We start from the raw sequence: 22,287 nt of genomic DNA, 5'->3' as shown, positions 1-22,287 counted from the left end.
GGATGGGGATTGAAGTGGTGCTTGCTGGTGAAACTCGCAACCTTTTCCAAAGAGGCCAATACAGTCTGACAGTTTGTCTTTGGTAGCGTTTCCAATTTTTCCAGCACAGTAGAGGTGTTTCATACCGGTCTAATAGTGGTCGTAGTGCATTAGTTTTTGGGCCAGCATCACCTGGCATTAGTTTCTGTGAACAGTGAAAGAGGGTCGCCACTGTGGCCCTCTGTGGCTGACCGTCAACTTTGATGGATGGAAAAAAAAAAGAAGTCTTTGAACTCTGTTACAGTGTGCCATGCCCATACAAGGCATGTGATATTGCAGGTTTATTTCTTATAGCACATGTTTTTTTGTGAATTACATTTTTTGGAGACATTTTTATTATTATTATTATTATTGTATCTGCGCCATGTTAGTTCTGGTTCTTTGTTATTTTTCCAAGATTCAAGATGTATTGTAAATGTTTCTAATAAAACAAAAATGAAATGATCTCCAATTGAAACCAGTTCTGTTTTTTTGAGTGCTTATAGCTAGACTTTGATGATAATGACTATATTTTGATTTCAGTAATCAGAGCAACAGTATCATTTTACACTGCAGCTATCTTGTTACTGAATCGCAGTGGACATTAAGCAGCAACTTATATTATTGCCATGTGTGTATTCTGTGATTAGCAATCATGCTACCTAAAATCATGACTCATTCAATTAATTCTGCTCTTCTACCAGATTCGCTAATGAAGAAGACTCCAGCTACTTGCACCCTTCATCATTTTAAAACATGGTGAAGAGACACGAGAAGAGGCAGGCTATAACAAATGAGATTTATTTATACATATGCAGTCCAAATATACATATATTAGAATAAATGTTTAAAAAGCCCTAACCTACACCACCCAGTTCAAAACCTGTGAAGTCAACAGAATGTGTGTTGATGTCCAAACACATCAGCAGGATAAACGCCATCTGTGTAAATAACCTGGATTTAATCAAGCCCATCCCAACACTACCATCCTTTTCTTGTTTTTCCTCATCTATTAAAACTATTAGATGCTAACAAAACCCAATCCTGGCTCCCGAATACCACCCCCGCCCCCTCAACAGGAAATAAAGACAAGTGAGAGTGAGGGCAGACCTCAGGGAGATCCCAGAAGGCAGAGTCCTGTTCCAGTTATATACAGTGTGGAGAGAGACAGAGGAGAGTAGGTGAGCAGGCAGTGGAGGATTTCACTTACAGTAAAACAAGCCATCTCTGGTACATCAGAGATCACAGGAGCAGGGCAGGGCTGAGTGCCCTCACTACCTCATCCCATGAAACATTATCCATCCATCCATCCGTCCGTCCGTCCATCTATCCACCCCAGCTAGCAGCCAGCAGAAAGCAGCACTACAGGGTTGTCCTAATCTCTTCCACTACACCCCAAATCTTCAGAGCAGGGGGTGAGACGGTCATCGACACGGCCAACGCTGCAATCCCACCCGTATGTTAAGACTGTTAAGATGTTATCTTTACAGTGATGCAGCTATCCCATCTCATATAGAGTTAACGCTGTACAAAGCTTGCAAGAGCATGACTCATCTGTAGAGTACAAAGTGTGCACAGAGCAGGAAAGCCTTCCAAACAAAGATCAAAAGCAATCAAAGAGAAATTACATGCCACTGTTTGGGAGGGATGTTATTGCTCTAAGTGGCCTGGAGGAATACAACTTGAACCGACCGACTCTGACCAACCTGCGCATTTAGGAAAAAAATTACTTGAAGCCTTGCTCCCTCCATTAGTGGGGGACAGTTGCCCTTACAAGTCCCCCCACCCCCCCTACACACACACACACACACACACAGATGCTCCACTGGGGGGTAAAAGCAGAAGTACCAATAGCAAGAGAGCTCCCTTTGCAGTGGGGAAAATAAGAGGCGACCAGTGTTAAAATGCAAACCCTTTGACCCAACAAGACCTTAATCTAGTGTTCAATAAATATCATCTGGGACGCTGTTGTCTAAATATTATACATTTTGGAAAAAGGGGGAATGACAGTGGCAACAGAGGGGTTGCAGTTCAGTCTACTGGATGTGGATTTTTATTACTCAATATCCTGGTGGTGGAGAACTGAGGGAAAGCATTTACTGGCTTAAAGCAAAGGAGGACAGTTTGCAAAGACAGAAATCGCGATGAGAAACAAAAGGGGAACTTTTAATATGTTCAATTTTTCTTAAGATTGTGAACCAATTCTGATCATGTACCTCTTTCAAAGCTAGACGGGGCTGCATCTCCCTCACCACGCCCCCTTTTGACTGTTCATCTAAACTTCATTACTCTCCCTCCTTCCCTGGTCCCTCTCTTCATAGTGTGAGAAGTTTTCTTAACCAGACGATAGACAAAACCAACCCCGGTGTGAGTGAGTGTCCCTCTGTCAAACTGTTATTTCTACCTGCCTCTCCATTCTCCCTGTCCCGTCTGTCTGTGTCTGTTTGTCTATGTAGGCTGCTTCTCCGTTTGCCTGGAGGTGAAGGAGGAGGTCAGTGATAAGATCTCAGTTGGACTGGCAGCAGACGCCCTTGTTGGCTGAGCTCTGGGTGGGCTCCACCGTGATGGGCACTACGTTGGAGGCTGGAGAGAAGTCTGAGTCGCTTCGCCCTGACATCTGCCTCTGTGACACGATGTTGTAGATGGCTGCGATGGAGGGAGAGAAAGAGAGAGAGAGAGAGAGAGAGAGAGAGAGAGGGGTGAGAAGGAATGAGTTATGTGTAGATGCCTATAAATCCAGCCAACAGTGGGACATATTGTGATAAGGACAAACAGCATGGCAAAACTGAACAACAACTGTTCTATCCAGACTCCTGGCAGCAGTGCAGGATTCTTTCCATCCTAAACTGGCATCCTTATGTCATGTGGCAGTACCCAGTCTCATTTTAGGCATTCCCCACAGCTACAGGATGGATTGTCTTTTACATCAAAATTGAAATAACTAAGTTAACATGATACATTACGGGGGATGTGGCTCGTTTAACTTTGCATGCCAATACTTGCAGGCAGGAAATGCAGTACAGCCGCATATCTAGCTGCTGTCAAGCTTTTTCTGCTGCTAGACCCTCATCATGTACCGAAAAAAATTCCATTCATGTCTGAATGCCAGTCACCTAAACTTTGGCGGAGTCAGCCGATCGACTGAAGAGCGATCAGACTTCCCGTTGTACACTGCCTCTTTAACTCTAAACTACAGCCAGATGTGGAACACATCTCCTGAAATAAAAACTGCCTATGAAGCAAGAAAGCTCAGAGCCAAACAAGACTCCTGGCCGACTGTGACATGACACGTCAGGTGGTGAAACTATAACTGCTTTCTATAGATCACGCTCGACACCTGCTGCTGTGCCTGCGTAAACAATAACACAACAAGATGACACGTCCTGACCTACAATCTGCCGTCGACATCCGACGCGTGACGTCATCTCTGCTCCGCTAGGTCTAAAGTTCAGTTTTTTACTAGCCTGCTGGTGCGCTGCCAGCTTCCTCTGCTCTCCTCCCTTAATGAGCTAATTAACAGCGTTAGCTCAATGGGACTTGTTTGGTTTGAAGTTTCTATGAATCAGAAATTACTCATAAAGCTGTGGTGTGGGCAGGATGGCTCAAATGGCAGAAAGCAGAAGCGGAGGGGAATTGAACATGGAGCCGAAGTGGAATACAAACAGTAAGTGGCACATACTTGCAGACTGATAGCCCCTGGAGCAATTGAAGTGGAAGCACCACTCTCTGTTGGATTGTCCCTTTAGGCGCTCCAGGGGTTGACAGTCACAACAATTGCTTTTTTTTTTTTCTCCATGTTACCAAATCTCCAAGATCAAACGCACTTGTGAGCGTGGCTATGAGCCTCCTGGGGAAACTGCTCATAGACCTTTACTTGAAGAAACATATCTGTGAACCAATATGAGAATTTCTCTCTTCAGTAAGCAGATGCATCTGGTCCAGTGGGTCAAAGTGTATTCGTGACCGCAAACAAAGACCACTGCTTAGTGGTTTGCTGGTCATTGTCTCCCTCGTAGCGGCTCTCCCTAGAACTGAGTGGCTGAGTGGTTTTTCAGTGTGCCAATTACTCCCATTTGTACCTTAATATAGAGGGGAAAAAAACAGGGGTGTTCTTTCCCCAGACTGCACATCAGTGACAAGACACAAAGGTCTGATCACATGGTTTTTGCTGCCATCTAGTGGCAGAAGATGGGCGCTCTTATAAACCATCAAAGTCGAGAAAGAAAGGCACCACTTTATATAAATATATATTAAGTAATATCATTAGATGGCTCAGGAGCTTTAGTCATCAGTGACGTCTAGGATCCTTTTATTCTGTGCCTTGGCTACAAAACCCCCCAAAAAAGCAAAGAAATATGACATCTTTACCTGTGAGAATAGTTTGGAAAGCCAGCTCCACGTTGGACGAGTCGAGTGCTGATGTTTCCAGGAAAGACAAGCCATTCTTCTCTGTAAAGTACAAATGCACACAGTCCCACGATTAATCACCATCCCCAGTTATCATCAGCTGACATGCAGTGTACTTTTGTACTGTACTGGCATTAACAGTGTACTGATTCAGGATTTGATTTCTCCCTACATAATATAGCACTCACTCCAGAGCCCTCTCCAGAGAGAGGAGCTGCTTTGTAATTATAGAAAAGTGAATGGGTTGTATAACAGCTGACTGGTCTGCTCTGTGAAGAATATAATGTTGGACATTCGGATAAAAAAACAGAAACTGTGTGATTCAGTCATTATTCACGTATGTGCGTCTCTTATTGTGATATTTCAATAGTTCTTTCATAAAAGTGGTATAATAAAATAAAACATGAAACATGAAAAAACATTTCACGTGTTTTAAGATTTAATTTGACATTATTCTGGTAACTGACTAAGCAGAACATTTGATGATCTCGGCTTCTTAGTTCAATTTGTTGCTTTTCGTTATCTTAACATTGTATTAAATTGATTAGCTTTGGGTTTCAGACTTCAGCAGTTCTTGATCCATTATAGAACAAACATACAGATTTTATAGATAGACTAATCATCAGATTAACTGATCATGAGATCATTAGATCAATTACATACAGTAAATAACCATGTATTGTAAACTGATTCATCATAGTTGTTGTTCCAGAACTGATCAAATATTTGTCATTTTGTAATCTGTAAATTCTATTTTCAAGTATAAAGGAGATTATACACAGAAATATAACATTATTACTATCAGAGGTGAGGGGGGAATGTCACACACAGGCATAGGTGAGGCAACAGATTGCTCCTTTACTACTGCAGTGTTCTTTGGGGAGAACCCTTCACTCATTTCACTTGGCATTACCATACACTTTGCATAATGCATAAACCTCCTGGTCTTTATAAATATGGCATTGTTAATCAGGTAGGTGGTAGACGGAAAAACAAATCAGTACAAACAGAGAGCACGAACTGGTGAGAGTGTCAGTGATACAGCAACAAAACTGACTTTCTTAACTCTCACATGGGATCAACCAGGCTAAAACATTTGACTGTCTTGCAGCCCCTCCTATAGTGAGTCATTTACCAGTCAAAGCAGGTGCAACCCTGAATCACACTGAAGCCAATAAACTTAAGGGCGAGGGAAAACATATGGCCCAACCACTGTTAAATAATTAGTGTCATAAGGTTGACAAAATTATATGTAAGTGAACTTAAAGGCTCCCTGTTAAAAACTGAAACAAAGCCTTAAAATCCTCAAAGGGCAGTGATATATGGAGGTTTAGTTGTTTTAAATCAAGTCTTTTCTTTACCTTAAGCTGTACTTTATGAGCTCAAACACCTTCAAGCCAAGGACACATGCCATTTAGCGGGCACATTAACACAAATTGCCTCACAGTATCACAGTGCAAACATTCCTGACGGGTGGAAATGAGCATGTGAGTTTGGCAGTTTTGCAAGTTAAAAAAAAAGCAGCCCAAACTTAAGTGAGAGAGAAGGTAAGATGCCAGCTATAAACATTAATTAAATTCACTGTCAGCTATGCGTGATATATTATAATGTAGTTACGGGCCCTAATTAAAACAGCTAGGGGTCGGTTCATCTCATCTGCTCATTATCACAGCTTTAACCTGGAGATGATCTAATGAGGCAGAGTGCTAGAACCTCACAGGTCCACCATGTGCTCACACAAACAAAACGTCATTACAGTGATCATACCTGCAAAGGCCTTGGCCTCGTCCGTGGGCACCGCCCTTAGGTGGCGCAGGTCGCTTTTGTTCCCCACTAGCATGATGACTATGTTGCTGTCTGCGTGGTCCTGCAGCTCCTTCAGCCAGCGCTCAGCGTTTTCATACGTCAGGTGTTTGGCAATGTCATAAACCAGGAGAGCTCCGACTGCTCCGCGGTAGTACCTGGACAACGGGGCACGGACAAAAGATTAATTGGAGTACCGGTAACTGCATGATTGTGGGTGTGACACATGGGCTGTGACGCATAGAGGACATCGGATCGGCAGCGATAGTAGAAAGAGAGAGAAAGGCGAGAAATAAAACGGAGGGTAAAACAACTGCACACAAAGCTCATAACAGAGATAAACACTGAGTGACATTGCTTATTTTAATTAAAGACTGGCTCTGCTCACTGTCTGCTTCCCCGGTGCCTGTGGGGGCTTGACACTGTACATGCTAATGCCTCTGTAGCTGCTGCATTAAGGAAGACGGTGCAAAAAGAGAAAAAAATATTGGGATGGAAACTTGACAAAGAGATGAGGAGGAAGCTGTGGTTAACAAAGGACTTCCTGCCCCAAGGCAAAAGGGTGTGTTCTATAGTTTTTATCACTTTTGATGAAATCATGCTAGCTATTTCAGGAATGACGATTCCTGATCAGTTGCTTGATTGTACATTTAATGCATCACAAAGAGTACGGGCGGTGTTTTAACTTTTTAAAGTTTCAACTGGTTGGAAATTTCTGACTTTCTTCAGACTTGTGACTGAATGGCAGCTGTGACAAAAAATGGCACATTAAAGAGAAACTATGCAGGATTTTTCCCCTGGTTATGCTACATTTACCTTTATTAAAAAGCTCCAGAGTAATTGTGATAGTTAACTACATGACCTGTGACTTGTTACGAGTGAGAATGGAGGCTCTCTGCCTTCCACCTGGCTCATGGCTGAAAACCAACCTTCCTGGTCGCCGCCCCGGTGTCCCAGCTCTCGTCTCTGCACACCGCGACACAAGCGCGCTCCATAACCCGCAATCTTTTGTTTATGACAGTTGAGAGTGAGACTACACAAATACACACGTTGTAACATCCTATATGTTATATAACATTAAACACCGCTCCATGTACTGATTTTTCGCCAGCTTCGTTGTAAACAAATGCACATGGCCAGGTGGAGGGTTAGCAAAACAGAGGAAAAGCGACCAGACTTACTTGCATAGTTCCTCTTTAAAGTAAATACGCGAGGTGTGGTTCAGTATTGATATCATGCTTGTTGGAAGTCATGTGAACAGATTTATGAGTGCCACTGTTTCTCTCAACTGTGGGTATGTGAGGGAGGAGGGGGCTTTGGTGCAAGATGGTGTGATTCCACAGAGGGCTTTGGTGCGTGTGCTCTCCTGTACTCACGCAGAAGTGATGGCTCGATATCGCTCCTGTCCAGCCGTGTCCCAGATCTGAGCCTTGACGGTCTTGCCTTCTACCTGGATGCTGCGCGTGGCGAACTCCACCCCGATGGTGCTCTTGCTCTCCAGGTTGAACTCATTCCGGGTGAAGCGTGACAGCAGGTTGCTCTTCCCGACACCTGAGTCTCCGATCAGCACCACTGCAGGAAACAAAGGGGATTTCACACAAACGGAAAGGAACAATCATCAGCACACAGTCACATGGTACATCATAAACTTTGCCTGCGAGCCAATGTCTTTGGACTTTCTGGCACAACTGAAGCTCATTTTCTGAAGGTATGAGGATAATGAAAGATATACACAGAGACCCGACCATATGATTTGATGTTTGATGAGCGTGTTTGAGCACGGTGTTCTCTGGCTGAAGCTGAAAAGGGAAACTCAAGGCAAACCTTTGATGTAACAGTTCATTAAAGCACAAGGAAGTTATACCGAACAAGATGGGCTGCCTTTTTAAAAAATTAAATTTGATTCTCATCTCTACTAGATAGCCGGCCTCGCCAATGATGCACATGTGTGGCTCCCAGCCGAGGGAGACCAGAACCTCGGAGGACTCCCGCTGAGTTCTCAAAATATTGGAACCACCTGCTCTTTTCAAGAAATACATGCAGCCTAAGCACATGGATCCAGGTGAAACCCCTGATGTTCTGCAGATTTCACCCATCAAATGTATTTGAGTTGTGACAGAACTTGAAGGGCAGTAAATCAGTTGAGTAAAAACATTTTAACCGTGCAGACAGCCGAGACATGGATGATATAAATCAGTGGGTATAAATGAGTTGTCCTGCTGTTTGAAAGCTGTATGTAAATGTTTAGACACGAGCTCCTCAAACTGAGCACTCACTCCCGCCTCAGCCAAAACTGAGCAGTACTTTGTGTAAAAGCCAAACACAAACAGCCCTGAAGCGATACATAAACCCTCCTCCAAAAACACTTCAGCTAATAGGTCCACCGCTTAACGTTTCTCAAACAAACTATAAAAATGGATCAAATTTGCTCACATCCCTTACAATGACTCTCGCTCTTTAAGTGCTCTTGTTTCTTATTGTTGTTATTTATATCTTTGTGTAATTTCCTTATGATCATTTTTCTTTTGTTACAATTATTTACATATTGTTCATTTGTGTGTTCTGTTTTCTTTTTTGTAGGACATCATATCTCATTGTTAACTATAGGTGGAGGCTTTGAGTTTTCGCTTCTTCCAGCACTTAAAATTATCAAATTGTTCCTTTTACTTGTGTATCTAAATTCAAAGTGAGCTCTTGTTTTATTTGCACAGTGCATATTCATGTTGTTGTGTCTCCTCTTCCTGCAACATACTGTACGAGCTACACTAAGATGAGCGTTGGTTAGAAAACTACTTCCACAATTGTCAGGTGAGTCACTGGGTCAAAAGGAACCTACCACGCCAGCCTGCGATTAGGAAATAGGAACTTGTTATGGAATGTTGAAATTAGATTAACAAACCGACCAGTGTGTCTACACACACACACACACACACACACACGCTTTGAAGCAATGCTGCTGTTTCTTAAGGGAAACTGTGCGTATGGAAGTTAGTCAGTGTTGCTCCAGCGTAGTAAAAGGCAACACTATCATTTTCCATTTTGTTTGGCTACAAAAGACCTTGGGCGGAGGACAAAAAAATCATTATGCAAGTCATCTGCCATCCGACAGGTAATATCACAGCTTCGTTACACACCCTTTCACTAACCCTATTGTTGGGTTTGCATTCTTCAGCTCAGAAGATTCGACACCTCTCTATTATGTTGTACAAAACCTGCACCCAGAAACACGGCCAAGCCCACCACTGCCTGAATGAAGGAATGACACTCATTCCTAGGAGCCGAGTCTATCTTCCTGCTCCGCGGGATTAATTCATACACTGATATCTCCCCAAATCCCTATAAATGGAATAAAAGATCACCATCCCATGTCCAATTTTATCATTACCGTTTCTTTGAAATGAAAGCAGTGTATAATGCTGGCTAAGGCAGGCGATCTAAAAGAAATACCTTCTTTTACAACTGGATAATTATTTTCTTATCATCGCTGATTTTATAGAATCAAATCCATCAATGTGATTCAAAAAAATAAAAATATATTCACTAAGAGGCTTTAAAGGAATTTACTCAGTTAATCAAAAGAGAGCTGTCTAGGGATGACCAGAAATGAAGCAGTCATTATGACATAAAAGGTTAATTAAAAAAAAAAAATCTGGCATTAAGGCTCATGTACATATTTCAAACGGGGTAAAGTTTCAGCATGACGGCCTGCGCTCCGTGCTGATGTCTCCATCAGTGGGGAAAGGTTAGAGTGACTCACGGAGAGCTCACCCTACTTGAGTCATGCTATCCAACAGCGAGGGACAAAAAAAAAAGAGGTTGTAAGAACAAAGGAGGCCCAAAACAATAATGCCGGCTCTCTCCAGCTAAAGACTGAAAGGCAGCTGATACCTTATCAGTGTCCTTGCATTGCTGCACATGATTCAGATAAATCTGCTACTTGGTCACCAGAGACCATGTCATTTCACCCAGTGAGTGAGCAAATCTCATCTTCTCTATCTTCTATATGTGAGCGTCTTTGTGCTAACAAACACACACGTTTCATGCAGGTATTTCCAGTTTGACGACACGCTTGTTTAGTGTTCTATATTTGAACAGACCATGAGCATTTCATTTTCCCCTGCTTTGACAAGGTACAACTACCAAGTACTATTTTGTGCCAGATAGCCATTTTGGAACGACCACTTTTTCTCCCCTTCTGTACTATATTTGGTACCTGATAGCACCTTGTTGGGATGGTGTTTCTACCTATCATGCAGCTAGCTTTCTAATATCTGAAAATATGTTGCTGCCATTTTTTTTATTGGTCTGACTTTTTTTTATTTTTAATATTGAGACAAAAAACATTTGAAGACTTGAATGTGCTACCTGCAAATGTCAAATATCTTATTGTGTTCAACCAAAAGTCCAAATACAAAAGATATTGGGTTGTAGAGAGAGAAGAGCAGGGGATTCTCTTATTTAGGAGACAAGGATAAAAAATATATTTGCCACTTTATCACCGCTTTGAAAAATGCTGACAGTGATTAATCAATCATAAATGTGGTTGCTGCCGGTTATTTTTCTGCTGGCTGACTGATCGATCAATCGTTCAGGAAAAAGAGGCACTAGGGCTACACACACACACACACACACACAGACACACACAGGTGATTTCTAGTAAACCATGATGCCCCCTGGTAGGAAACTTACAAAACCGACTGGTTTCTTCTGAAAGTAAATCTCTGTTGCATCTGTTTTAATCTGTCATCCTGTCAGGGTTTATGACCCCTTGTTGACCAACGCCGCATCCCAAGATGATTGCATCACCGGCCTGCAGTGATGGCTCCACAGCAGATGCTGCTTAACGAGCCACATATAAGAAGAGTCCTAGTAAGCCACCTGCCAATACTGCAATCATCTGGCTGAACGGGCTATGGGCTAATAATATTGTAACCGACCGACAACTACAGTCAAAGTTGTTAGAGGAGCTCGGAGCAGGTGCCTGTGTGTGTGTGTCTGTCTGATGGACGTCGTCTTGCACCTTGTTGTTAGGCAGCAGGTCAACACACTTGTGACCACTCGGCATCAAATGACGTTCGCGGCCGGTGAAGCGTCGGTGTCGACCTGACTGAACAGAGAGATACACAAACAAAGACTCACCTTTGAAGAGGTAGTCATACTCGTCCTCTCTGTTGGTCATAGTTTCTCCTCTTCGACAGGTGGAAGTCGAACAAACTTCTTCTGGTTGTGTATCTGCTCAGCTGCTACGAGACCAACCGACCGACCCCCGACACGGTTAATTTTTTCACCCAGACGACGACGAAGCTGAATCCTTGTCAGAGTAGAGGAACACGACACTGTTGTTGTTACCGAGCATAGAAAAAAACTCCCCAATGGCAACTACCGGCTGACAAACTTTCGCCTCGTCTTCCTCACCCTCTACCACTTGCCATTACCGAGGCTGCGACGTAACGTCAATTCCTTTGTCCCGCCCCTTCCTCGCTCCTATTGGTCAATAGCTGATCGACACCTGTCACTGGCGCTGACGCCATTGGTCCGCCCCGCTGCCGTTCATGATTTGGCCTCTTGTTCGTTAACTTGGATGACGTCTGCGGGCCCCGAGCCACCACAGGTAATATCAAGCCTCAGGTTAGCTGGTAGCACTAGAGAGCCCAGCTGGCCAACAGCGGAACAACCAACGCTGTGTCTCACCGCAACAAGTGGCACTGCACAGACACAGTTTAGAGCTAAAACAACTCTAATGTTTAGGAGAACTTCTTTTTTTGTGCGTGTGTGTGCAATGATTTGAACTGATTGTTTGTTACTCTTGTCCTCTTGTCTATTCTTTTCCCCCCCACCATTCTTCATATAGCCCACAAATGCTGCAGTACAAATAAAACATTTAGAGCTGAAATTATCAGTCAATTAATTGATTTATCACAAAAAGCCAAATCCTTGGTCCACCTGTCCCTGATGAAATTATCTTTAGTTGCAGCCATAGACTGTAGGCCTATATAAAACATGAGATATTCCTATTTATTGTTAGTGTGATAACATTTCACAGTCACTTCTATATATCTACTTTAATTGGATGTGCACTTTGGAGCAAAACAACAAGTTTTAATAATAATAGTCATTATTCCAATGTGTGCATAACTGGGCTCTGTTGGATTCCAAAGCCAGTGTCAGCTAAACAACAGTTAATTAAATTTTTCTTCTACCCACTTGTCCTTTCATGGCAAATAATTCAAGGTGAGCTGCAGGCACAGAGTCTTTGATGCACACAAATGCCTGCAGTTCACTTCACCTTGAGTTGTATGGTTTGTTTAGTGGATGTCAAAGTAAGATACATAGTCCCATATGAAAGAATTTTTTTAAAGGACAGAAGAACCATTCTCACTTGTTTATTGCAAGTAAATATTTTTGCGCTAGGTTTTAATGGAAATTTAACCTTTTCAAATTTAAATATTGTGTTCATTAACAATGTGTTTTGTTTTTCTGTTCTCTTTGTTGAGAGAACAGACTTTGCCGCAAAGATACAGAGAAAACAGGAAACTATTGTATGCAAACATCTGACAGTTGACCAGATCTTGTCATTTCTAACTCAGAGAGGAGACAGGCAGCTACATCTATATAGTGAAGTTTGGTTTAATAATTTCCTGGTATGGATTTAGTTACAACCAAAACAGTTCAACAATGTATAAGTTGGCACTGTATTTTGAAATGATTTTCCTTGAAACGTATATTTTATTGCATTTGTTCTTTTTTCATCGCAACACCTGTTTTACTTGAAAAGAAACCAATACTAGATTGTAAGACAGACTGTGAAATGTGTAATACTCAAGAATGACATGTGAACAAATGTGTCATATTTATTATCAAGATAAATCATTGTACACATTGAAATAGATTATAATAGAGTAAACACAAAACAATGATACACACAGTAATTAAAACAGTAAGGATTTACATGATATCAAGCAGTTGTTGGTATTTCCCAGTTAAACATTTGGCAGAGATGGAAAGCCCCTGAAACACCTCTTCTTCTAATGACTCGGTGACTCAACATATCTCTGTCAGTGCAACACTGTCCTGCAAAAGTGAAAGAAACCTGCCACTGGTGCACCCCTAGGTTGTACTGAGAACACACAGGTTGAGATACACAACCTCTCTGGTCATTTAAGTTGGAGCAGTTTTTTTTTTTAACGCACCATTTCCTGCTTGTGTCTTGTTTCTATCAGGTATTTCACTAATGTCCCATAAAAGTGACAGCTGGTTTGGTTTTGCCGTTATTAAATTTGATGCAGGAAGGAAGCTTTTTCTTGTCATATTATCCAAGCGTTTTACAGTAAGAGGCCTGTGCACTCGTTCACTGCGTGCATCTTTCTGGCAGGGGTCGGCATCATTAATTGGGCCAGTTAATTATCTCAGCCCATGCAGAGGAAAAAACAAGATATCATGCTTGAAAAGGTTGCCCACCTCTGACATAAACAGTTTGAGAAGAGGCTTGAATCACAAAAGGACCGTGGCTCAAATATGTTTTTCAGAGATTTGTTTAGCTAATTATTTCTCAGTTTTGGTCGTATAGGTTTTTATTTCAATTGCGTAGCTGAGCTGGTAAACCTCATTAACCTATTTGTAACGTCTTGAAATTCTGTTGTTGTGAGACACAAATAACATCAGGCTATTTGTGTCCACAAATCATTTATGTCTAAACACATATGTTCTCAGTCTCATCATAAATCAGTCAGTATGAAATATTCACCACCAACTAAACTGCTCATTTGAAGAAAACATAACACTCTTGTATCATTTACTTTCAGGACCTCTCCCATGCTGTGATTCCAATATTTTTGCGTGGGCTATAAATATTTTATCGTCAAAATAACACAGTTTAGTATTTTACCTCTGACATATGCTCAAGGTTTAGCAGGGACTCAGTGATGCTGGGTTCCAGCTCCATTCTTCACATTTGTCAAACATTTTTGAACACATCGTGCCACCATTACAACCTGTAAATCAGTCATTTCAAATAGGCATCTTAAGCCAAGCCCATTAATGGTATTCTTGGCTGCCATGTTGCCTGCCTCTTGTCACGGGGATGGGCGTGAAGGAGTGGTTGACCTGTCACCCACCCACCCTTTGCCTCCCGGGCTCCTGAGGGATGATGTGATCAGATGTTCCTGCAGCAGGGCTTATTCTCCTCTGTGGTTTCTGCCTTGGGGTTGCTCAGGGTCACAGCACTGATGGAGCCTCGAACCACTTCCTTACTGCTCACCTTCCTGTGAATCTCTGATAGAAGATATTAACACACATTATTATCCACTTAGATTGTGTCAGCATAGAAGAAGTTACTTATTATTGCCAGGCTTTGAGACAGAGACATTACACAACCCTCTTTGGTAGCAAAACAAAGTACCGCGCATTCCTTAACCCTAACAAAGTTCAACTAACTTTTCCAACCTCAAACCAATCAGAAGTGTTCTCCCCAAACAGTCAAATAGCTGCCCCACATCAGTAAAGGTCATGTTATTCTGGCCCTTTCCTCCATGGCCTTATTATGTTAGGTTAAATCTACAGTCGCAGGGTGGAGCCTTACCACTGCATATTAACAGGAATGTGTGTTCGTATCATTTACTTTAGGTTAGGAGAGGAGAGGCAGACAGAAAGGGAGGGACTTTCAAGATGGCAGCTGTAAGGAAATCCTTATTTGCATAAAGTAGAAAAAAAGTGAAATACATTAAAATGAAGTAGCCTACCTGCCAGGACGTTGTTGAATGCTGCTTCCACATTAGTTGACTCCAAGGCCGAGGTCTCCAGAAACAAAAGCCCTTTCTTATCTGAATTATACAAATAAGCCAGGTTAGTTGTTTTAGATTTAAATCACATTCATTGTAATTTCCCCACTCTGAATTTTTGTCACAGTGTGATAAAATGCATAATTTTATTGCTGATTGTCCAAAAATCCTCAGAGAAAATGGGCTCTATTTCAACATCTTTCCATTTTCTACTATCATAAATTCATTTTTTGTGATGAGGACACTTGATGACTTCATACCTGCAAAGTCTTTGGCCTCCTCGGTGGGCACTGATCTCTCTGACTCCAGGTCACTCTTGTTGCCCACCAGCATCACCACGATGTGGGGGTCAGCGTGGTCGAACAGCTCCTTCAGCCAGCGCTCCACACTCTCATAGGTGAGGTGTTTGGTTATGTCATACACCAACAGGGCTCCAACAGCACCTCTGTAATACCTGTTTGGAGATGAATAACTTCTTTTGTCACATTTAGGTGTCTTCTTTGTTTGTAATGGAGCAGCTTAAAGGTAATTACTCATACTTAAACGTGCAGTAACTGATTTTAAGGAAATATTTGCATGTATTTTGACTTGTGATTTTTTACCATTGATTAATTCTGTCATTTTTTACTCTAATATTCACTCCCCTTTTAGCCCTGTTTAGGTCCCCACCAACTTTGCATGAACTTTGCATGTCTTCCATTTGATGCTGGAGAGGTAAGAGAACATTGTTTTTCAGGAGTTGCAGTTTGGTGCTAATTCTCTGGAGGGTCACCACTATCAGTGACCATAATGAGATTCAATGCTAGTGTTAAAAAAAAGAAGAAGGAAATTAAGAAAAAAGTCCAATATTTATACATATATTAGCTGTGTTAAGGATTGTCCTTTTCTCATTGATAATTAGCCATTTCTCCAGCTGTTGATTGAAAAAAAAACTTCAGTGGCTGACAATTGCTCCAAAGTCATGAACCAATCAATACATCCTTCACAATTACATTTCGGCTCCACTCTTCCAGCAGCATAATTAATTCCACTTTAATAGGTTTTAGCTGCTTGTTACAGCACAAATGGGAAATTCCATGGGAGTGAGAATTTGCATACTAGTCGGTGTGTAATTACTCAAAAACCTAAGCAGTCAGAAAGGAGCTAATCCAGCAGTGTAGCATATCCTCCGAATTTTTCCATGTCTTAAAAATAAAATTGACATGGTTCTATTGTTTTAAAACCAGTTTCCAGACTGTTAATCCTCCTAGTTTAATTTAAAAAAAAGGAGAAGAATGAATCGGGGGCACCCGCTGATGGAACAGAGAGCCACTGTGCGCTGAGCATTCAAGTAGATGTCTCTGCTCTAACCAATGGGATTGAGGAGTGTCAGTTAGAACCAGATATGAGGAGAACATGCTGGTTGTTTTTCAGGTATTGTGGCAAGTTCATGTGACTCGTTCATGTTTTGACTGATAACTGCACCACCTTAAGATGCTGACATACAGGTTGCTCAACGATAAACGGTCTTTACTTGTTTGAAGGAGAAGGGAAGGAGAGGAATATAATTAAAATGTGAATTGTTTAATCAACAGCAAAAATTTGGAAAAATAACTGTAGAAATGCCTTGAAATTTGCTAACATTGAGAAGGGTGTTGGCACTCACGCTGAAGTGATGGCCCGGTATCGCTCCAGTCCAGCTGTGTCCCAGATCTGGGCCTTAATGGTGAAGCTGTTGAGCTGCACCGTCCGTGTGCTGAACTCCACACCGATGGTCGTTCTAGTATCATGGTTGAACTCGTTCTTGGTGAAACGGGACAGCAGGTTGCTCTTCCCTACACCGGATTCACCAATCAGAACCACTGGAGAGGACACAGACCACAGAGACATTTTAATTAGAGCTCCGAGCTTTGGGTTTGGGGTTGGTTGTTGCAACGGTAAACCCAGTATGCATTAGATAAAGGAGACAAAACAAATATTCCCAGAGCCCGGTATGAGCCAATCACGTTCATGTCATCCTTTAGGAGAAGCTTTTAGTCTAGAGGTGTGTCTTTTTTGGGTTGCCCCATAAATCCTCAGTTGTAGCTGTCTGAGACTTGGGGCTAATTACGCCATAAGGGATATAGTGTCCTGTTTTAAAACCAACACCACACCCGGAAGGTAAATAGGTTAATTATTTCAACTTGGGGGGTGCATGAGGGTGTTGGCCCTGTAACAGAAAACACCACATTGATTAATAAAGAGTTGACATGCCTTCCATCCATACACGAAGGCCTCCTATATATCCCACTGAGGATCTTGTGAAGCTGTAGGCTATCCCAGTGAACACTGGAGGAGACGTATTTGTTCATCCTTTTATTCAAGAGCAGGAAGTGAGGGTTAGAAAATATGGGATGCAAAGCACAGGCAGTATTGAAATGTCAGTAGGGGTTGAAACGTAGGCTCAGAAGTGGAGACCTTTGAATTAGACATTTGAATTTTTTTTTTTTTTTTTTAGCGCTGTTTTCCCTGCTCAAAACCATGTATTTCGCCAAAGACGAAGGACAAATATTTTGCATTTCCTTTCACATTTGTCAGCTCCATGGATACGACAGACACTTCCTCCTCTGGAAAACTGGAAATCTTTGAGGTAAAAGCCTCTCACAAGTCATCCTTTGTTTTGCCAAATAACACAACCTCTGTGAGGTTATTTCAAAGCAGGTGGAACAAGTTAAGATGCCACTTCCTTAAATCCTGCGACGCCTACCTACCTACTGGATCAACAGGACAAGCACCCCCCAGTACATTTCAGTGACTAATGTTTGGGTTTCAGTTGTTAGTGGCTGACTCAGAGAGAAAAAAGGCTTGGCTTAATGGGCACAGATAGGAAAGTATGACCACACTGTGAAAACACACAAGCAATAGGAGCTCTGCTCATTTTGGTTTAGACACAGTCACAGCTTATTGCTGAGGCGTGCGAGCTCAAGACTGCTGAGATAATAATCCACGCTCTTGTGACATCTCCACAGCCATTAAATATGGATTTAGAGTGTGATGGGAGTTTAAAAAGAGTTAGACATCTTTGGGAAATGCATTTATTTTTGCTTTTCTTTCTGAGACTCCCATAAATACTTTAAATGTGAGGCCAGTTGGTTTAGCTTAGCACAGAGCCAGGCAAGCTATTTCCATCCTTATGCTATGCTAAAGCCACAAATTTGGCTGTGTTAGGGAAGCTCAGAGCTGTTGGAAGGCAGATCATTGTAACTTAGTCAGGCTAGCTGTTTGCTTCCTGTTTGCATGCTAAGATAGGTTGATCACCTGCTAGCTGACATCTAACTCTAGGCTGGAAAGTGACTCTATTTCCTCAAATGTGAAACTGACTGTGACGCTTAATCTAAATAATAATAATAACCTACATTTTGTGATAATTAGCCTACATCTCATGGAAAATCAACACCCAACTGATTAGTTACTGTAAAATTCAAATGATTGGGTTTGAGAACTTTTAACAACACATATTTTAACAGCTGATTTTGGCTACTTCACCCATTCCAACAATTCAGTTTCCATTCATATTGAATTTCAGTTCATTCACTTTAGTAGCCTACTGGTTGTTCGCAAGGGCAATTTTTTTTGAAGGATCTTGTAACAGCCCACTGCTTCTTTACACAGTGAAACAGCAAACACAAAGAGTAGCCTACTCTCACTTTTAATACTTTTTCCTACTGATACTCCTGTTGATGCACTTTCACTTAAGTAATGTTTACTATAGCCTATACTCTCCTTCAGCAGATATGGAGTCTGCTGATGAATCACGTAGCCTATAAAATGTACAAGATTGCAAAAGAAAAAAGCTTAAGAAAACAGTCTCACATCGAAGTTCATTGTGAACGTCCTCTGATTCCCAAGAATCCTAAAGCACAAAATATAATCCCCAGGTCTTGACTTTCAGTATGTTTAACCTGAAGTCCAAGGTCACAGGAAAGAATGTTTTACAAGTTGCTCTACTCTAGGTAATTGTTCACTGTGGAGCCACATCACTGCGCTGCCTTTTTTTTTTTTTTTTTCCAGTGGGTGCGAATGCCTGTTTCTCTCTTCTTCTCTTCTACTATTGAGTAACTTCTTATGCAAACAATACCCCTGGTTTCTATGGCAATACAGGACAAGAGGCCCTCACACTCTCCAACAGCCTGGTTTGTGAATCCTGAGGAAGCTGGGACGAACTTGATGCGTTGCTGTGAGGATTAGATTTTCCTTTTGTTTGTTTTCATGACCTTCAGGACTGGAAATGCAAACTGTGCTATGCAGCCACTGCTCATGGTGGAAACCTATAATAACTCAGGCCTAACTGACCAAGGTTTCATTCTGACAAGATCCTTGTGGTCAATATGAGAATTTGTGTAAAAAAAGAAGAAAAAAAAGTTATATTATCCATGGTCATTGGTGTAATAAAGCTAACTTTAAACATCTGGTGACCCATTTTTATGCAACAGTACAAAAACTTCTGGCAAACTGAAGAATCAAGCAGTAATACTTCACAGTGTTCCTCATGGTGTAGACGGACCAGAGTATATGCAAGTTTACATTCCTGGCAAACATCATGTAATCTGATTTTACCGATTAGTTTCTCTGTGCTATCAGCGAATCTCTCGTTGGAATGAGATCGAGTACATACTTGTGATATACTACGGTGTAGACAGCAAGGAGCACTGCAATAGTGAGTACGTTTATTTAGCCTAATTCATTAGAGTATTCACAATTCACAGGTTGCTGCCTCTGAGGGTTCCTGTAAGCCTGTTGTAAAATACCAATGTGTCATTTAAATATAAAATGCTGTGCTATGATGGTGATTGATGAGACTTGGAGGTGCTGGTAGGTAGAGTCTGCCATCTTGAGACTGAACCAGGTTTGCTGGTTTCTCCTGCTTCCATGCTTTTTGCGAAGCTAAGAATACCAGGTGCTTAACACAGCACCACAGAAATGACAATGATATCAGTCCATCCACCTTACTCCCCCAACATGACCCTTTAAAGTATTATAGTTTTTGAAAGAAAAAATGTAATTGTGCACTCTGGCACTCTGTAACCTATATGTCACAGACAGCTTGATCTCCTCATCTATCTCTTGGCATCAAGGCAAATAAGCCTATTTTAAAGTGTTGAAAGAGTTCTGAGGGGTGAGTTTTTTCCTGTCTGAGAGTTGAGGGTGTTACATATGTGTGTGTATGAATGTCTGCATTTCTCCCTTTATTTAATATTTGACTGTGTGGAGATGGACAGGAAGCATCTGTATCTAAGTGAGGGATCCCTCCTGGAATTGAATCCCAGATGGAGAAGGTCCCCAGCTGGAATAGAATCGGAGATTTGATCAACATGTTGTGGATGTGCTATGTGCCCATAGTGTAAGCCCTTTCTGTGATTCTGTACATATTTCATCACAATCCACACAGTGAAGTGAGAGAAGCTGTTTGATGATTTGCATACAGTTGTGATTGTGACTTCTCCATCCATCCACCTACCTTCCATCCACCCATCCATCCAGCTGGTGCCTTTTATCAAAATGGCATTTTTCCACTAAAATGTCAAATCACTGCACCTGAACCAAATCACCTTTCTCTTTTACATCTGCTAAAAAACCATCTGCTACTAGAAGCAGCTGCTTGTAATAACTGATGCTCTGTAGGTTGTGTGCAAAATTAATTAGATGAGTAGCACGAGGTGATACCTTCCAAAGAACCAAGCCTTGATCTAGTCCAGTTCTGATGCACAAACAGCGCCTTAACAGACTGAATGTGCTGCTTTACTGTTTTACACCACAGGCACAGTTACAATGGTGTTCAGCTACAGATAAACAGGAATTAAAGCACACATCCTGGTTTGAATAGTAGCCTGTGATATGCATATGCTTTCCCTGAGACAACATGCTGACCTGGTTATCTGTGAATGTGATTGTAGTATCACTCAACTTCGCAGGCCAGTAATGCAGCTCTGAAGAGAAAAGTTTACCTGAACAAATCTGTCTATCAAACAGCTGCCACAACTTCAGGCTATTGCTGTGTACTGTTTATCATAATCAGTGATTTATTACTAGGTCTGTTGCATTCTGGTGGTGGCAAACAGAACTAATTCCTGTTCCTATATACTACCATGTTAATAATAAACAAGGAAGTGAAATCTCAAGGATAGAGCAACATTACAGAGTGACACTTGAAACCCTTCAGGAACAGTGATGGGGATCAAATTAAATGAAAAACCTACGCAGGAGAACACATGTACTCACCCTTAAAGACAAAGTTGTAGGCCTCATCTGACCCCATGTTGTGTCCATTCAGTGCTGCCGCCCCGCAGTTAACTGCCGTGTCTCCAGCTCTCACGGACTGGTCACAGGATGTAAGATGACACTGAGCAACAGCAAACCCAACCTGCCTCTCAGATCCTCATGAGTCAGGAGAGAGAACGGCTGCAAGAAATGTATTGACACATGAGTGCCAGTCACCAGCCTTCGCTACCCTTCCTTATTTGAGTTAATAGAAAGCTTGGCTTGTTTGAACAAGACATGTGGAGTGTGTCCAGGTTGTTCTGCTGCAGCGGGGCGGGGTTTGTGTCAGGGAGTGGTGGAGCAGTGATGGAGGTGTGTCTTAGTAGTAGTAATGGAGCCGGTGCAGGTTCAGGTTGGACAGGTAGGGCGAGACAACCAGGAAGGGCTGAGGCGGGCTGTCAGGTGCCTCCTGGTGGAAAAATCAAATAACAGCATGCAGGAAGCACAAAGCAAAAAAAAAAAAGAAAAGAAAAAAAACCTCTTGCTTCATCACTGAGAGAAAAATCCACCCTGACACCGAGTTTACATGGTTTTTCTATCATATTGAGCGAGTCGGTTTTGATTTGTGGATTTTCAATCAGTTACTTTTTCATCTCAACAGCAGAGAGAATAACAAAACAGCACCTTGGACACCATGAAACCATCCCTGCTGAATTTACAAGAATGTGCACACATGCAAACTATTTTACCATTTCCATTCCCCGCTGCCAATAAAAACCACCTCTGCTTTTCAAATTCTGTTTTTATATCCAGGCCTGTGGATCGCATCAGATCCTCTAGTCGGTTGGCCTCATTTCTAAAAATGTGCAGTGATGGGAGACTAACTCCTGGACATGTATCATATAGACACGGTTATAGTGGTTCTGCATCAAAATTTATTGGACTGTATTAAAACTGACTTTGGATTGTTATTGTTTTTTGTTTTACTTTACATTACACTGAGATCTAACTCATTAAATCAGAAATCTATCTTCCTCTTCCCTTTGCAGAAAAGGTCAAGGTCACT

The 22,287-nt window shown here is 41.8% G+C and overlaps 2 protein-coding genes across 2 annotated transcripts; both read right to left on the bottom strand.

Annotated features, from left to right (window-relative positions):
* Nucleotides 1–803: 803 nt before the first annotated feature.
* Nucleotides 804–11,669, bottom strand: rab11al (RAB11a, member RAS oncogene family, like). Its single transcript, XM_083990430.1, has 5 exons — nt 11,368–11,669; nt 7,605–7,800; nt 6,193–6,386; nt 4,387–4,467; nt 804–2,664 (listed from the first exon to the last, which is right to left on the bottom strand). Exons 1-5 carry the CDS (start codon nt 11,405–11,407, stop codon nt 2,525–2,527), a joined length of 651 nt encoding a protein of 216 aa, XP_083846556.1. The 5' UTR covers nt 11,408–11,669; the 3' UTR covers nt 804–2,524.
* Nucleotides 11,670–13,140: 1,471 nt separating this feature from the next.
* rab25b (RAB25, member RAS oncogene family b) lies at nt 13,141–21,385 on the bottom strand. Its single transcript, XM_083990533.1, has 5 exons — nt 21,243–21,385; nt 16,651–16,846; nt 15,266–15,459; nt 14,967–15,047; nt 13,141–14,499 (listed from the first exon to the last, which is right to left on the bottom strand). The coding sequence occupies exons 1-5, from the start codon at nt 21,277–21,279 to the stop codon at nt 14,381–14,383; spliced, it is 627 nt and encodes a 208-aa protein (XP_083846659.1). The 5' UTR covers nt 21,280–21,385; the 3' UTR covers nt 13,141–14,380.
* Between the last annotated feature and the right edge of the window lie 902 nt (nt 21,386–22,287).

The sequence above is a fragment of the Trachurus trachurus genome (assembly GCF_905171665.1).
Source record: "Trachurus trachurus genome assembly, chromosome: 16".
NCBI lineage: Eukaryota > Metazoa > Chordata > Actinopteri > Carangiformes > Carangidae > Trachurus > Trachurus trachurus.
Note: the sequence above shows the minus strand (reverse complement) of the source record. Positions and strands in the feature narration are given on the sequence as shown.